The following is a 16,896-nucleotide window of genomic DNA, read 5'->3' on the forward strand; positions in this document are numbered from 1 at the left end:
GATTTGAAAGTATCTTGTCCTCTTATTGGTCCTTTGGGTCAGGTGTCAGCTAGGTTACCTGAGCTTCTTAACCCTTTATAGGTAAAAGGATCTTGGTGCCTCTGGCCAGGGAGGATTTTATAGTATTGTCTACAGGAGGGTTGTTACCCTTCCCTTTCTAGTTATGACAGAGACAGGCCAAGATTTTAGTTTGGACAGAAGGAGACAAGTGTGTGGTTGAGAGACCTGAGGGTCATCAGCACAAAGATGCTGGTAGAACTTGTATTTGCAGATGAGATTACCGAAAGATAAGGTTTAGAGGGAGCAAAGGGGACCAAGGACAGAACCTTGTGGGAACACAGAAAGTTGGAAGAGGGGGCTGAGGGGCATCCTCCAAAGAACACATAGAAGGAGCAAATAGAGAGGTAGGAGAATAACAGGGAGAGTAAAGTTTTATAGAAGTCAACGCAGGACAAGACTTCAAGAAGAGCCTGGTTGACTATGTCAAAGTCAGCTGACAGGTCAAGGAGAATGAGGATGGTGTACTGGTTCTGAGATTTGGCTAAGAGGAGGTAACTGGAGACTTTAGTGAGAGCAAGGTCAGCAGAGTATAGAAGGCAGAAGCTAGATTGAAGGTGGTGTAGGATGGAATTGGAGAAAAGGAACTCCAGGCAGTGATTGTAGATAGTTTGTTAAATGAATTTACGGATGAAAGGAATGGGAGTTGGAAAGACAAGTGGGATTAAAGGTGTTTGTTTTTTTTAAAGAAGGGAAAGACTAAAGCATGTTTGTATTGTGCAACTAAAAAGTAAGTGCTTGTCTAAACACAAAAGTTAATCTACTGAATCCACAGTTGGAAGAACATTCCATAAAGTCTGTAGGCCCTCAAGCCTGGATTCGTTATCCAAAGGAAAAGTGGCAAAAAGTAGGGTCCCAGAGCACAGATAGACACTTGGAGGACAAAGATAAAATGCAAGCTTTGTCTCAAAGTTTCTCACAATACTCAGGTACATTATATATGTTTTGGTACAGTAACTTACATGGTCAAATGGAGACAGCCTTTCAGTTGTTTGAACTTCAGCGCTTCAAATCTGTCGTATCATACAGTTTATATGGGTGATATCATCTTTCAGTATAATAACCTTCTCGATTTCTCAGGACAACAAATGGTTGGTGGTTTTTTGTTCCCCTGTGATACTTTGTTTGATTCTTTCATGAAAGGATCGATTATAATTTAGTGGGAAGTTCTTTAAATACTCTATTAGAGCCTATGTTATAAACCCTAGAAGGCAACATTGTTACATCCATTGCATTGGTGCTACCTAGAGTAACATATCAGGGGAGGGGCTGTGTTAGTCTTTAAGGTGCCACCGGACTCCTCATTGTTTTTGTGGATACAGACTAACAGATTTATTTGGGCATAAGCTTTCATGAATAAAAAATCCACTTCTTCAGATGCATGGAGTGAAAATTACAGATGCCGGTGGTATTGTACATTTGTAAGGTAACTCCCTTCTCTTCATGTATAATAATGCCTGCATCTGTAATTTTCACTCCATGTATCTGAAGAAGTGGGGTTTTTTACCCACGAAAGCTTATGCCCAAATAAATCTGTTAGTCTTTAAGGTGCTACCGGACTCCTCGTTGTTTTTCTAGATTAACCATAGGTCATGCCATCTGAAGAAAGCAGTTGCATATGCTAGAGTTTGCGGATGAGCAGGACAGTCCCATTACTCCAAGTTAACGTGTTGGAAAGGATGCTGAAACTGAATTGTTTAGTGAGCCAAAAAGCATTTCAAGGAGAAAAATTGTGGTGTTCATGCAGAGAGGAACATTTATCAGATGGAGAGATCAACAAACAAGAAATGATCCAAACTGAAGAATCTGCAATTAGTTGAAAACAAGTATTACAGCTTCTATAGTTTTGCTTTGGAATCTTTGAGAGGAAGTCTAGCAGAAGGGTCACCAGAGCTGTTGAGCAGTTTAAGACAATGGCTAATCTGTATGTGGTGTTGCATGGTAACTTGGTATGTATATACCCTGTATACCTATGCTATCCAGAGAGAAGGATGGATTGGGGTTTTGTTGGGTGATTCTTATCACTAGAGGTTCTTCCAGAGATGTGCTTTTCTTGTTTCTATGGTTACTGGGATTCAGGCTTTGCTAAGAGTGAATTCCTAATAATTTGGTAGAGCTGGCTGTTTTTTGGTATTGTACTTCTTTTTTACCTAGACCAGAGAGCTTGAGAGAGGACTGAGACAGCTAAATCTCACCTTGTTACAAATACAAGATGCAGTCCTTGGTAAGAGTGGTATGGATGCTCCCTAGAAAGAATGTTTTGAATCTTTTCTTCAGTTTATAAATCTGATTTTTGAGAAGATTATTGAAGGAGATATTAAATGTAAAACAGATGGACATCTGGCTTATTTTTACATCTTATTTGATGCTATTGTCCACATATGTAAAGATAAACTAGAGATCAAGAACATATCATTGCTTTCTTATAGGAAAGAAAAGGCTGCATACAAGTGTTTGGTGACTAAATGTTAAATTTTGATGACTATAAAATAGTGAAGGTAATTTTGAGTGAAGTTTATACAGAAAGGTTTCTTTGTTTAACTTGCTTGGAATTTCTTTATCTATTGCCAAAGTATTATTCAGCACATCAGCATACATAAATATATTGGTATTCACAGCTACAAAGCTTATAAATCATTTTGCTTTACTGTGAGGCACAGAAATTATAAAAGGTTTGTTAGGCATTGAGGAATCTAAGTAGTATATTACTCTTTATTGCTAAATTTAACATCAAATTATAGTTTCTAATGAATGCCAATAGAGTGGATATAAGTGATTATCTGTGCTTATGTGCTGTGAATAAGTGATTCTGTTGCCATAAATCATCCAAGTTCTATTTTTATCTGCATTGTCAGTTTTTTTTTACTTCAGTCTTCTTTGCTCCTTAGACAACACATTTTAATTTTATAAATACTATCGGAGTTTAAGTGAACGGGTGAGTACTTACACAGAAAATCCCCATTCAATAAATTAAGATAATTGTGGATACCAGTTATAAAAATGCATGTCCCTCTTCTGAGACATGGTAATAAATCACCAAAGTGTGCCAGCTCCACCAGTCAGAATCTTTATTTCATGTACTGCATGTATCATACTATGCAAACTTAGTCCATAAAAGAATATGGGACTCCTGCAGGAGTGAATAATTTTTTTTTTATGTATTAAAAGCACAGTGTTGCTTGCTTGCTTTTTTTAAACATGACATGTCACAGCTGCGGAAAGCAATGGATAGAATTGTAATAAGTTTGTATACTCAAGATTTCTTGTCTAGGATCTTGCTGTTGGAAGATGACTTCAAAATAAAAGCTTGCAATGATGGTATAGAATACCTGCAGCTGCCATTAAATTTGTTGACTGGAAATGACAAAAGAAGTCTGGTAGAATATCTGACTCGTATAATTTGTTTTTAAATTAGAATTTGTACCATCTTGAAATGAGCTATTTTGAAGTCTACAATGAGAAAATTCATGATTTGCTCATCTTTAAAGCTGAAAATGGACAAAAGAAACAACCTGTAAGTTACTACTCATACACTCTTAATGTATCTGTCAATATACAAGCTGTAGTGGCACCTGCCTTCTAACTGGAAGGATATGGTAAGCTTCCTGTCAGGCAAGCTCAGAAGTTGTTGTATAGGTAGATCATGTAGCAATGTTGTTGTGTGATGTGCTCATTGCTTTCTTCTTGCTTGCTCATCTCCTAATATTTTACCTTGTTATAAATGTTCCTACTAAATGAGTTACAGAGAAGATGGTACACATGTTAGTCTGCTATGAAGCATCTTTAGCTATGTACTCAGTGCCTAGGACTTACACTGGTTCAAATTTTAAAAATACATTGATATGCCAGTTTCAATTAAAAACTGTCAAATTTTAAGATCGTTTTTAGATTTAAGGTTGTTAAATATTAACTGAGTAATATTTTGCAGACTAGATTTTATTTTTCTCCACTATTGCATGACCAAAACGTTTTCAGCGATAAAATGAACAAATATACCCTGATTTGGGGGTTCTCTGTTCACCCAAATGCTGTTACTAATCTGTCCACCTTTCTGCTACTGATATTGATGATGCCACTGCATAGAAGAAGTTAAAAACAGAACCAAGGTTATTTCTAATTAAAGTAACATTGTGAGAGAGCTGGAATCTGCAGCTAGGGCTTTAATTTAATTTTGCCCATCAGTCTTCCAAGTGGAGGAATTTACTTTTTTGAGGATTGCTCTCTGACTATCTTCTTTGTAGGGAGGATTGCCATCCCTCTAGGATTAGTTCCTGGAGACTCTGGGACAAAAATTAATCTTTAATTAAAGACTGTCATGTGATGAAACCTCCAGGAATATGTCCAACCAAAATTGGCAACATTACTTCATACCAAATTAGTTGAAGCAGATAGCTAGACAGACAGCATCTGAAAAAAACACACATTTAATCCCTTCCCCAAAATTGTGATTTGATACTTTGATTTTTCTATCTATCATTTCCCTAACTCCAATTCTAGGATTTTGGGGGTCCCTCTCTTTTTTTGTCCTCTTCTGCATTTACATTTTGGGATTCCTCATGTATACCCCCCACCCCCCGCTTTGGAGGAGCAGAGCCTGTCCATTCAGCCCTAAAGTCTTGTTTTAAGTAGGATTTAAAGGTGTGATGCTAGATCGAGTAGCTAATTAATTCCTTTTGAAACTCTACTGGAGGCAAGGCAAGTTGCTAAATTATTAAACTGTGTTAAAGAACAACTTGTCATAGAAGGTATTCGTTAGATTGGTTTAGCTAATATGATCTAATAACACACCTAGTGTACATAAACCCTAAGGCTTTGTCTTAGCTTAAAAAAAATGTGTTTTACATTGAGAGAGATCTTGGTGTAAAATCCTAGTGGAGACAAGATGCAGGTAATTTTCACCTTGATGTAGCTGGTCAAGATCAATCTTATTTTTCCCTTACCTAGAATTGACTTTGACTAGCTACACTGATGTAAAAACTACAGTGCCTTGCTTCCACTAGGATTTTACATCAGGATAGTTACCTTGATGTAAAAACACACCTCTTTGCAGTGGAAAATGTAGCACTATGGAGTGGGGTTGGGGAAATCAGAACAGTGGAAGAACATTTAGAAGGAAGCATTGGACAAACTGAGATCAAAGGGGAAAAACAAACAAGGAAGAGGACAATGCAAGATCTTGTGCTGCCTGTAAAAGCAGAAAATCATAAACAGATAAAAGAGAGAGAGAGTAAATTAAATGACAGGAGTGGGGAAAAAAACAAAATGAAAAGGAGAGGGAGATTACTAAACCAAGAAATGCTGAAGAGAAGAGGAGAAACCCCCCACAATTCACAGCATTTATTAGTGAAATGCATTCATTTATATTTAGCACTTTTTCAATTCTAGTTCTCTGCAGAGCACCCTACAGCTCTATTAAATTGGGAGGGTTAGGTTGGACAGTGATTTTGGGAGAATATGTTTGCTGATGGACTCAGGTTAAATTTCTGTTGTCTTGGGCATGTAATTAAGTGTGTTGCAGGTATTTTTAAAACTTCAGTGTCAAAGCAGTAAAGAGTGTTTCTAGCAAATTTCAGTTATGAATTTTCCTCAATTTTGTTTTGTTCACACATTGTTACATCTTCGGTTCTATCTGGTAAACAACAGTATATTCCAGTTTGTGACCTATTTTGGCCTGGTTACTTTTGTAATTGAGAACTAATTTTCAGTTATCCTGGTAAAATAAAGGTTTTATTATTCTTGTAATGATGTTACTCTGGAGCATGCATTGAATTTTTTTGTAAGACCTTCCTTCACCCTCCCCCCCCCCCCCAAAAAAAACCCTTCATACCATGACATGTAGAAAAATAATTTTTCACTTCTATTTTCATTAGGTTTTTTTTACTTTTAAGAGATTGTTGCATAATTGTTATGACAAATTCATATATTTGAATAGCTTTTTCTTTTACAATTATTCTCAACAGCTCCGTGTAAGAGAACATCCAGTATTGGGGCCATACGTGGAAGACTTGACAGCGTAAGCCTTAACTATTGTCATTCTAGTAAATACATTGGCCTGATATGGCAATATGCTAGTTATTGTTCTTATGCCCTTGTGCAGTCCCATTGACTTAATAAAGGCTCTGCAGATATAAAGGTCAACCTTAGCAGGATTGGGCAGGACCCTTTATTCTGAAAAGACTTGGGCACATGCTTAACTTTATGATCTGTAAATAATCTCATTGAGGCCAGTGGAACTGATCACAGTGAGTAAAATTAAGCACATGTGCCTATCTTTGCAGAATCAAGGCCTAAGATCCTGCCCAATCTTGCTGGGGTAGACACTTAAGCTTGCATGGTGTGTTTGATGAAGTTTGGCTTTAGTGTTAGTATTTGTCTAACTCAGTAAATTTTTTCAAAAATTAAACCACTAATGACTTTTGTAGAAACAAAATGAACCAGTTTGAACTAGAACTATTTATTTGTTTTACAGGAACATGGTCAGTTCTTATTCAGATATCCAGGTAAGATGATGATGTTTTTAACTAATAAAAATTAATCTTCTAATAGCTGTAAGTAAAAATCTTTCTTTTGCCTCATGACTGCTTCTTTCTTTACTCCTGAATGCTTATTTTCAGTGATGATAAACATGAGCTTACAAAGCCTAGTCCGTTAGCCTATGACATCTTATCTGATCTTGCAGCAGCCCTTTGTGCCCATGTGAAGTTACTTGCAGGATTGGGGCCTAAACTCATTTTAATTTCTCATATAAGCTTAGACAAAAGTAGTAGTGGTTCCATTTTTCCTTTTGCTAACACCAGGGTCTCAAAAAGTTTCTCATTTTGGCCCCTCTGATTAGAGATGGGGGAAAAAATGGATCAATAATGCTCAAAACATTGATTAATGTTGGCATCCTACATAACTTACATCCCAAAAGTATTTTGTGGGCTACCAACATTTTCCTTTTAGTGGCCCACTGCCAATACCAGCTTGTAAATACAGTATATTCATTTTTGCAGAGCTCTTTAAACTTTTGTTAGCTGCTCACAGAATCCTTTCACTTAATATCCTGTCTCTTATCTCTGTTATCAGAGTTGGCTCGAGCTAGGAAATAAACAGAGAGCAACTGCTGCCACAGGCATGAATGACAAGAGCTCAAGATCTCATTCTGTCTTCACCCTTGTGATGACGCAGACAAAGGTATAATGTGACTTTTTTTTCTTTTTAATTATTGCAATAATGTAGTGGTGGAAAACTCAATTATCGTGTGCTGCCTAGAAAAGAATGAAGAAGGGGAGGGTTGCGTTAAATATACTGGGCTGAATAAAGAAGTAGTAGTCTTGCTTTCTAAACAGCCAGATCTAGTTTATTTTACATACTCACAGTACTACTGTTTTTTTAAAAAGCACATTGTAAACATGTCTGAGTCATACTGTAAACCAGGGGTAGGCAACCTATGGCACGTGTGCCGAAGGCGGCACGCGAGCTGATTTTCAGTGGCACTCACACTACCCAGGTCCTGGCCACCAGTCCGGGAGGCTCTGCATTTTAATTTAATTTTAAATGAAGCTTCTTAAACATTTTAAGAACCTTACTTACTTTACATACAACAAGAGTTTAGTTGTATATTGTAGACTTATAGAAATAGACCTTCTAAAAACATTAAAATGTATTACTGGCACACGAGACCTTAAATTAGCGTGAATAAATGAAGACTCGGCACACCACTTCTGAAAGGTTGCCAACCCCTGCTGTAATCTTTTCAGGACACTGCTTTTCTAATGTTTCTGCACTATATATATACTTATTGCACTATACAAATATGTTCATAGTTCAGTTATAGCAAGGGGAGAAAATCCTATAATACCCAGTTTTGAATGTTTATGTCCCAGTGATGTCTCCCACTTACCTGACCTGGGTCAGAGATAGGATAATGCAAAGTGTTCCAGGCACTGTTAAACGAGAAGCTACTGAAACACACCTGTGCACTCAGGTCACCTATCCCCAGCAGACGTGAGCTCTGCTCTCCCCCCTATAATTTTGTATGTAGGAGACAGGCAACCTCCATAGAGAGACGAGGATGGAAAAGGACGCGAAGTAGATAGCGCTCTTCCCAAGTCTATGGGCCTCCAATTTTTTTCCACCCACAGATTTTTTTTTTTCCTGATTTTCCTCCGTTGCTGCCATCACCATACTTTGCCCTGTCTTCCCCATCAGGGCAAGTAGGTCAGTGACCTTTTCACTCACCAGTGGTTTAGTCTTGCATCAACGGAAGTCAAAGACAACTTCTAGTGACTTCAATGGGTGCTGGATTGAAGCCGAAGTGAGTAGCTCAGGAGCATATCAGGACTACTAAAGTAGCAAAATGTACTGCTAGGCTACTGGAAATCCTCAGGTGTTTGTCTCTGGATACTATTTACTATCCTCGCCTTACTCTTTTTCTTTGTGAAAGTTATACTATATCTTAAATGACACTCTCATTACAAAAGTAAAATGAGAAAATGTTTAACGCATTATTTAAAAGTGAATAGCATGGTAGATCTGACTCTTCATGGGGTTTTTATTTTGGTGATGAGTCATAATCTGCAAAATTAAATGTTTTTTCTAAGTGCAGTAATCTCTTTTCTCTAGACAGAGTTTGTGGAAGAAGAAGGGCATGATCATAGGATTACCAGTCGCATAAATCTAATAGATCTAGCAGGCAGCGAACGCTGCTCTCCAAGTCAGACCAGTGAGGAGAGGCTGAAGGTAAACTGCATTTACAGTTTTGTGACATGGTTTGTCTCAGAGTACAGTATTGTGAGGCCATGAAATGAAAATGCTTTAGGTCTTCACGTGTAAGAGAAGACCTATTGGTCTCCATGTTGAATGAATCTTGATGTAACGGTGTCTTTTGCATTGCTGCTCTGGTCTTTTCACAAGACAGGGAAAAAAGATAATGCAGATAGTGTCTGCTGAATATTCTGTACTATTCATAGAGTTAAATTTAACTTCTTGCTTTAATTGTTTAACAGATTCACTGTTTAAAATCTATATGTATATAAATTATTATTGATCTGAGTCTCACATCACAGGTTCAGTATAAATACTGAATCAATGTGGAAAACATCACATCTGCTTTAACTTGACTTGATTATACCTAAATATAAATAAGCATTTGGAGGGAGGGGAAAAGACAGGAAAAAATGGTTTTCTTTGGTGGTTTTTGTATCAGAGGCTTGGACATCTGTGGTTTGTTTTCTAGTTCTCTTCCAAAAGGCTAGATATTAAATGCTTGCTTTAGCTTTTATCCCGTATGTCACACATTTATTGTAACTTTACAAAGTTGAATATTCTTTTATGTCTAAAACAGGGGAGAAAGCGCTTGCTTAACTCTGTTTTTATAATGCAAAGAAGCTAAAAAGAATGGGGGAGGGGGAGTGCTCTATATGTGCAAGTACCTTTCCTAACCTGCTCTAAAACAGTCTATACACTGTGTAGAGTCAGAACTCACCCCTTCCTGGGGTTTGGCTTTATAAACAAACCAAAAAAAAAAAGTTTACAATAAGATAAAATGTATCCCAAGTCTTCTCCCCAGTCTTCTCTAATGTTGCTCCTTGGAACGGCTTAGTCCAAAACCTAGGTCTTCATTACATCAGATTGAAGATCCTTCTGAGCTGCTCTCGTTTCCATTATATCAGTGGTGGATTTAATACACTACATCTGCATCAGAGAGTCAGCATGATTCACTTAGCATCTCCCGGTAGGACCAACAACACCAGTTAATAGGACAGGTTCATAGGAGAATGCTGCTAGCCTGTTAGGCTCTGTTTTAGCAATTTGCCCATTTAAAAAAAAAATCTAAGTAGTAATGTTTTATATTCAGAATGAGGCTGTGCATTTATTTTTATTTCTGCTTTATACAGGAGGGCGTGAGTATTAATAAATCACTGCTAACTCTGGGGAAAGTTATATCTGCGCTTTCTGAGCAATCTCAGAACAGAAAGAAGGCTTTTATTCCTTATCGGGAATCTGTCCTTACGTGGTATGTATATTTCATGAAGAGCTACTATAAAGTAATCTTGGTTCTGTGGAAACAAAAAGATGAGACTCTTATCAGATGATAGATTCATGCATCTGTGGACTCTCACTTCTACAAATTGTATGAAATAACTATTGGATGAAGTAAAGTAAACTTGAAAAATATTTTTATTTTCATGTTCTGCTAATTGTGGGTACATTTGAGGACCGGTATATTCTTCCTCAGTATTCTATACTGTAGATGAAGAAATGTGCTTCTAATGCCTTTTCATCTCTCTGCTGTTCCCTTTTTCTCCTGGCACTGAAGAGACTGCTTTCACATTTTTAGCATCTGTTGAACACTAAAACTCCCTCCCACAAGAGAGGAAACAATCTCCTATTACCTGCCTATGTTCTCACTTGCTGGCCTTGCCTTTTTGGCTCCGTGATGGTTCTTTCTCTCCTAAAGACAGATTTTTTTTCAGCAGGTTGCTGGCCTGATCGAACTAGTGACTGGGGCGGACATGTCACATTAGGCACACAGTACATGAGAGGACTTTATGGTCTTGATCCCATCCCTGCCCCCCCAGCAGCCAGAATCCTTCCTCTCTCCTTGGCACAACACTCTCTCAACCCTCATCACTGGCACTGAACTAGTTCCACAGTGTCATGCACCTGAGAATCGGCTAATTTTTTAAAGATTAAGGACAAACCCTAAAACTATGAATTGCTGGTCAGCTGAGTAGTTCTTATACCACCATTCATCTGTCTCCTGTAGATCAGCTGGTAGAGGCAAGTGGCCTGGGGCTTATGCGTGCCTGACACCTGAGTTTATTTTAGTCAGAATAGGGCTTTCTGTAAATAAAGGACTTTAGTTTCCATTTCTTCATTCTCGAAACTGTCATAAATACTAAATCTGGAGTGGGAAAAATGTAAAAATGCACAGGGAGAGAAGCTTCCATTCCTGAATCAAAGAAAATAACTTGGGCAAAGTAAAAACTATTCGTCCTTCCGCATTCCTCTCTCATTGTCCACTCTGTAGCAAGGTGTACTGTCTTGCAAATTGCTCGAAGAGTTAGAAATCATTGGCAAATTTAGATGAAAAAGCAACAAGGATTGTGTAATTTGGTACGAGATAGAAAGTTGTTGCTATTAGAACTTGCTGGGGAATGTCATCTGAATTATAGACTATTTTAATGCAGTTTTATCACTAAGAAATGAAAGCAGTTGTCATGCTGATTGCATCAAAAATTGATTTATGACCTATTCCCCTAACTCTTAAGACATTTTCATCTGAAGTCTTCTATGGTGTTGGTGCACCAGTGAAAATATAAACACAAGCAGGCATGTTTTTTCTGCTATATTTAGGCATTTGGGATCAATGTTTTCCAAAAAGAGGAGAGCATAAATGGAAAGCAAAGGAATGCTTGTGTATAATAGTTTCTATGGTTTGTAAGCAGGGGTGGCTCCAGGCCCCAGCATGCCAAGCGTGTGCTTGGGGCGGCATGCCGCGGGGGGCGCTCTGCCGGACGGCGGCAGGCGGCTCCGGTGGACCTCCCGCAGACGTGCCTGCGGAGGGTCCGCTGGTCCCGCGGCTTTGGTGGAGCATCCGCAGGCACGCCTGCGGGAGGTCCACCGGAGCCACGGGACCAGCGGACCCTCTGCAGGCACGTCTGCTTAGGTCCACCAAAGCTGCGGGACTGGCGACCGGCAGAGCGCCCCCCCCGCGGCATGCTGCCATGCTTGGGGCGGCAAAATGGCTAGAGCCGCCCCTGTTTGTAAGAGTCTTAAAGTAGAATAGGGTGAAATTATGTAGGTGTATAAGTATTTGATTGAATTTTCTCTAAGCATAAAAAAAACCTTGTGTATCTGTAAGCAGGAACAGGCTCGTGTTTTGGATTTGGCTATCTGGTTGAAAATCATCTTGAAATATATAGTAAATCACACAGGCTTTTTTGTATTTAATTCCTTATGAACTCTGAGAAGTTAATTTGGTTTCAATGGTGGAAATAATTGTTTTCATTTTCTTGTCAATTAAGGTTATTAAAGGAAAGTCTTGGTGGAAATTCAAAAACAACCATGATTGCCACAATAAGCCCTGCTGCCAGCAATGTAGAGGAAACCCTTAGCACTCTTCGATATGCTAAACAAGCTCGTTTGATAATCAACGTTGCCAAAGTAAATGAAGACGTGAATGCTAAATTAATTAGAGGTAAGGTGGGATTTTTTTATTTGCAAGCATTTTTAAATTAATTGTCCATGATGTTGATATTAATACTCTTGTAATGATTGACAGCATATTTGAGGTTTATTCATTTTAACATTAAGATTTTTCTAAACTGGCTTTAAACAATTTACAGGCCTATTAATACTTCAAAACTGGAGATACTCTTTTTTTTTTTTTTTCTTTGATACAGTTTCACAAACTTACATCAGTATTTTTTATAGGTTACGTTTTGTTTTTGAGCTTAAACCTATACCCTATTTGAAGTAATTAGGTACTGTATTTATGTTTGAATGTACACACTTTTATAGATATTACAGCATCCACTTAAATGTGTTCATTTCAGTTGTGCATTCAAGCAAACCTAAGTTTTCCTTCCGTTTATTTTTGTTTATGAAACAAGGAAATTAACCTTAGTTTTTTACATGTAATTCAACATTATGGTTGAGATTTTAAATAAGAGTCAGGAAATTCAGTACGATTCCCACAGTGATACACAAAATACTACATGAGTGAAAGGTGGTCACATTAAAGTTGGATTTCCTGAAGTCTGTACACTTAAAAATCTCAGCTATAATGTTGCTTTTACGTACAGTCAGATTGTGATATACTCACACATGATAAAGAGCACTGTACTGCACTAGTAGTCATTGACGTCAGTGGTACTACTAAATTGCTATGTAGTGTGAACAAGGAGTTCAAATTCTGGCCCTTAATTCTCCACACAAAATAGTTTTATTGTTCCCTCTGAGTGGGGTCAGTAGCAACCTGCTTAGACACATGCTATTGTACTCTTATTTAGGACATTGTTGTATTTTGTAGACTGTAAGTATTCATTCAACCTGAAGTTTCCCTTTTGAAGAGAAAATAGCTTCTCTGGCATTTAGTTGTATAGTGCTTACTGAAAATGGAGGAGGAAAGTCTTTTACTGCAGAAAAGTGGAGTCAGACAGACTTACTATTATGATCTTCTCCAGTCAGTCTGAATTATGAAATAATTTACAGCTGCATATATAATCATTGTATTACCTGTGGGGAACATTAGTATTGCAGCCAATAGGCAAGTGCAGACTAACTTGCAGTGATACTGGAGATGAGTAGTATTGTGGTAATGAGGGTGTAAAAACTGGCATTTCCCTTTTGCTACTCTGTCCCCTTCTTGTTAGGTTTACTGAGGGGATTGGGTTACTACCACTTCCAGTGGTGTTTGGTATTCATGCTGAAGTGGTTTTATGTTAGAGATACAATGGGATTGATTCACAAAGTAGGATTTTATTTTACTTATTAAATTTGAGTACTTGTTTATTTTGTTTACATTTAAAAATAAAAACAAAAATAGATGAGAACTCAGCAGGTGTTGCACAGAGGAAATAAAATAAATGAAGACGTGCTTAGGTGGATGGCAAACAAAAAGAACCATGGTGTATTATAAGAGAGAGAGAGAACCAGTTGTTATGTTTTCTAAATTAGCAGCTTCTTCAAAAACCTTGTATGCAGATTGAAAACCTGGCAGTACTTAACTGGAATCTGTCTCTGTGCTATATAATCAAATGAAATCAGATGTATAGTATAAGCTATTGTCAGCACTCTAGTTGATCAGTTAATTTAGCTAATGCTTCCTTGGGGGACATCTCTTCAATTGGTGTGACCTGTGTGTTTCAGAGAATAGCATGATATAAAAGTGACCTCTAGACCTTAAACAAAAACAATCAGTTTGCCATATATAAAGGCACTATTCAGTGTGCAGTTTAGCAGGTTATTTAATGTCTCACATTTCAGGAGTAGTGACATAAAATTATTTTCTCGCTGTTCTTAAAAGTAACAAACACAGACTTTTGTAGCTAGATGGGCATGTTAAAGCTTGGGTGGGATACTTTCTATTTAACATAAATTCCACTGGATATTGCCAAAGTGAGGATAAAATCCTCAGACTTACTGTTTAAAAAAAAATGAGTTTTTTTTAATGTATTAAACACCTGCTTAATGTAGGATCCTATGTTTACTGTAAAAGCTGAGTTATGTTTTTATTTTTCAAATGTAGAACTGAAAGCAGAAATTGAGAAACTGAAAGCAGCTCGCAAAAGTACTCTAAATAGAGATCCTGAGAAATATAGACAGTATCTGCAAGAAATAACATCCCTAAGGGTAAAACTACACCAACAGGAGAGGGATATGGCAGAGATGCAAAGGTGGGGTAGTCATTAATGTCTTCTGAATAGTAAGTAGTAGTCTTATAAATATTGGAATAAAATATCCCTAAAGTAATTTATTTTGATTTCTTTTTCCTAATATGCTAAGGGCCTGGAAAGAAAAATTTGAACAAGCAGAACAGAGGAAATTTGAAGAAACAAAGGAGTTACAGGTACCCTTTATTCACAAGAATTAAAGAAGTATAGAAAATGCTTAATACCAATAAACCCTTTAATACACAGAATTGGGATTGTCCTAAGAATCCTCTTTCCTAGTTTACATTCCTCTTTGCAAGAAGCAATTAATATTATTCATTCCCTTCAGGTCAGTGCTTTCAAATAAATTTATGTATGGCAGTGGTTCTCAAACTTTTTAGCAACCTGTGGACTTCCATTTTGATTTAAAAATTTTTGTGGACCCCCAAATCCCCCACTCCACCCCTCCTCTTCGCCGCCTCTTTCTGCCCCCTCCCCTAAGTGCGCCCCATCCCCGCTCTTCTCCCAGCGGCTCATGCATGCTGGAGAACAGCTGTTCCGCAGCAACCGCAGGGCTGGCCTTAGGGAAAATGGCACCCTTGGCAAACTTTCATTTTGGTGCTCCTGGCCCCATGGGTGTGGTGCACCCCCTGCCCCATTAACCCTGTCTCCCATAGGCTCCCCACCCTCACTTCAGCCTTAACCCCATACCGTGCCCTCTTCACACCAATCCCTGCACCCCCTTCATGCCAACCCCTGCACTGTATCCCCTTCACCCCAACCCCTACACTCCTCTCCTGTGCCCCTAACCTCTGAATTCCCCTCCTGCACCCATATGAGAACTGCATATGGGAAAACTCACCTGGATGCAGTGACAGAGCAGCTGGCATTGCTGCTTGCTTCCCCACTGGACTGATGCTCCTCTGACCCATGCACCCCCTAGGGTGCTGTGAGGGGCGAGCGGAGAGCGACATCAGGGCTCCCTACATCCAGGTTACTTTCCCCACCTGGGCTGCGTAAGTAGAGGGCAGGAGAGCAGCAGCTCCTGGTGCTCACCTCACAGCACAGGCCAGGTGATGAAACTGACCTAGGGAGCCCTGGTGTGTGTTGGGGGGACTGTGTGAGGGAGACTTTGTGTGTGTGTTGGGGGGAGTGTGTGCGCGCGCACGTGCACGCCTGAGTGAGTGTTGAGCGCATTCCCTTTAATAAAGCACTCTGGGTCAGGGGCCTGAAGACTTGTTCAGACACAAGTAGCTGCTAGCAGCTTCTGACCCAGAGAGGCAGCAGCACACACAGATTTTGCCCTGTCCCATCACCCCAGCTCAGTGGAGACCGAGTACATGGGTGCGGGACACCTGACATCAGCTGTGCTGCCCACCTGACCACACCCCCCTCACAGCAGACAGTAGGGCATTCCCAGTCCTGAGGGGGGGGGGGGCTAGAAGCAGAGGCGGTTGAACATGGCAGTGGAGCAGGATGGGCACCCCTGCTCCAGATAAGAGACCTGGCTCGGCTTTTCATTCAACTGCCCCCCTGCAGCTTGGGTCCCTCTCCCTTCCCCTCCAAATGCTGCTGCTCCGCCTGCCAGCTGGCTCTTGTCAGGTCAGGTAGGAATCAAGCAAACCTTGTGCACGGTGCTCCCTTTGGCGAGCCACCCTGGTCCGCCGCCTGTACCACCCACCCAGCGGCATTGGGGAGGAATTGATAAGTGGGGCCTGTGGACCTCCTGAAGTACACTTGTGCAACCCCAGTGGACCACGGACCCCAGTTTGAGAAACGCTGACCTATGGTACAGTAGGCAGACTTTGATGTATTTTTTTATAGAAAACGTTAGTGATTTATTTGTATGTATTTTTCTGAATCAATCACCTAGAAAGCAGGAATTACGTTCAAGATGGACAATCGTTTGCCAAACCTTGTCAATCTCAATGAAGATCCCCAGCTCTCTGAGATGCTTCTGTATATGATAAAAGAAGGGCAAACTACAGTTGGAAAGTACAAACCAAATTCTCATCATGATATCCAGCTCTCTGGAGTGCTAATTGCTGATGATCACTGGTATGTGATACCCTAAAATGAAAGATCCTTCATGTGGCTATGTGAGAATGGGTTACCACCTCCTCCCCTCCTTCCCCTTCCCCACCCCCCAGCAAGTGTCTCTTCTAGGTATGTCTTCACTGTAGAGTTAACCTGGGATAGCTTAGCATAGCTGGAGTGTCTTAGCTCTTTGCAGTGGGGACACTCCAGCTATGCTATCTGTGCCAGACCCATGTAACTGCATTCACAATGATGCTGTATTAGCCAATGTGCAGAGATGGATTTCTGGTGGGATATCTTATGCATCTTACTGCTGTATTAAACTGGGCTGCTGTATGAAATAATTCACAGGGTGCTCAATCTCTCATCTAGTATGGAGCTGCTGTTTGACCAGGATAACAGACATGATGTGACCTCTTTCTGGGGATTCACCAGACAT

General features: G+C 39.5%; 1 protein-coding gene across 1 annotated transcript in view; it reads left to right on the forward strand.

Annotated features, from left to right (window-relative positions):
- The window catches only part of KIF14 (kinesin family member 14), a 79,260-nt gene that overhangs the window by 10,991 nt on the left and 51,373 nt on the right, over nt 1-16,896 (forward strand). Inside the window, exons 5-14 of the mRNA XM_045025988.1 lie at nt 3,473-3,571; nt 6,018-6,070; nt 6,527-6,557; nt 7,126-7,233; nt 8,665-8,781; nt 9,939-10,057; nt 12,072-12,244; nt 14,297-14,444; nt 14,554-14,617; nt 16,294-16,478. Coding sequence (XP_044881923.1) covers nt 3,473-3,571; nt 6,018-6,070; nt 6,527-6,557; nt 7,126-7,233; nt 8,665-8,781; nt 9,939-10,057; nt 12,072-12,244; nt 14,297-14,444; nt 14,554-14,617; nt 16,294-16,478 — 1,097 coding nt within the window. The remainder of the gene's footprint in view (nt 1-3,472; nt 3,572-6,017; nt 6,071-6,526; nt 6,558-7,125; nt 7,234-8,664; nt 8,782-9,938; nt 10,058-12,071; nt 12,245-14,296; nt 14,445-14,553; nt 14,618-16,293; nt 16,479-16,896) is intronic.

The sequence above is a fragment of the Mauremys mutica genome, chromosome 8 (assembly GCF_020497125.1).
Source record: "Mauremys mutica isolate MM-2020 ecotype Southern chromosome 8, ASM2049712v1, whole genome shotgun sequence".
Taxonomy (NCBI): Eukaryota; Metazoa; Chordata; order Testudines; family Geoemydidae; genus Mauremys; species Mauremys mutica.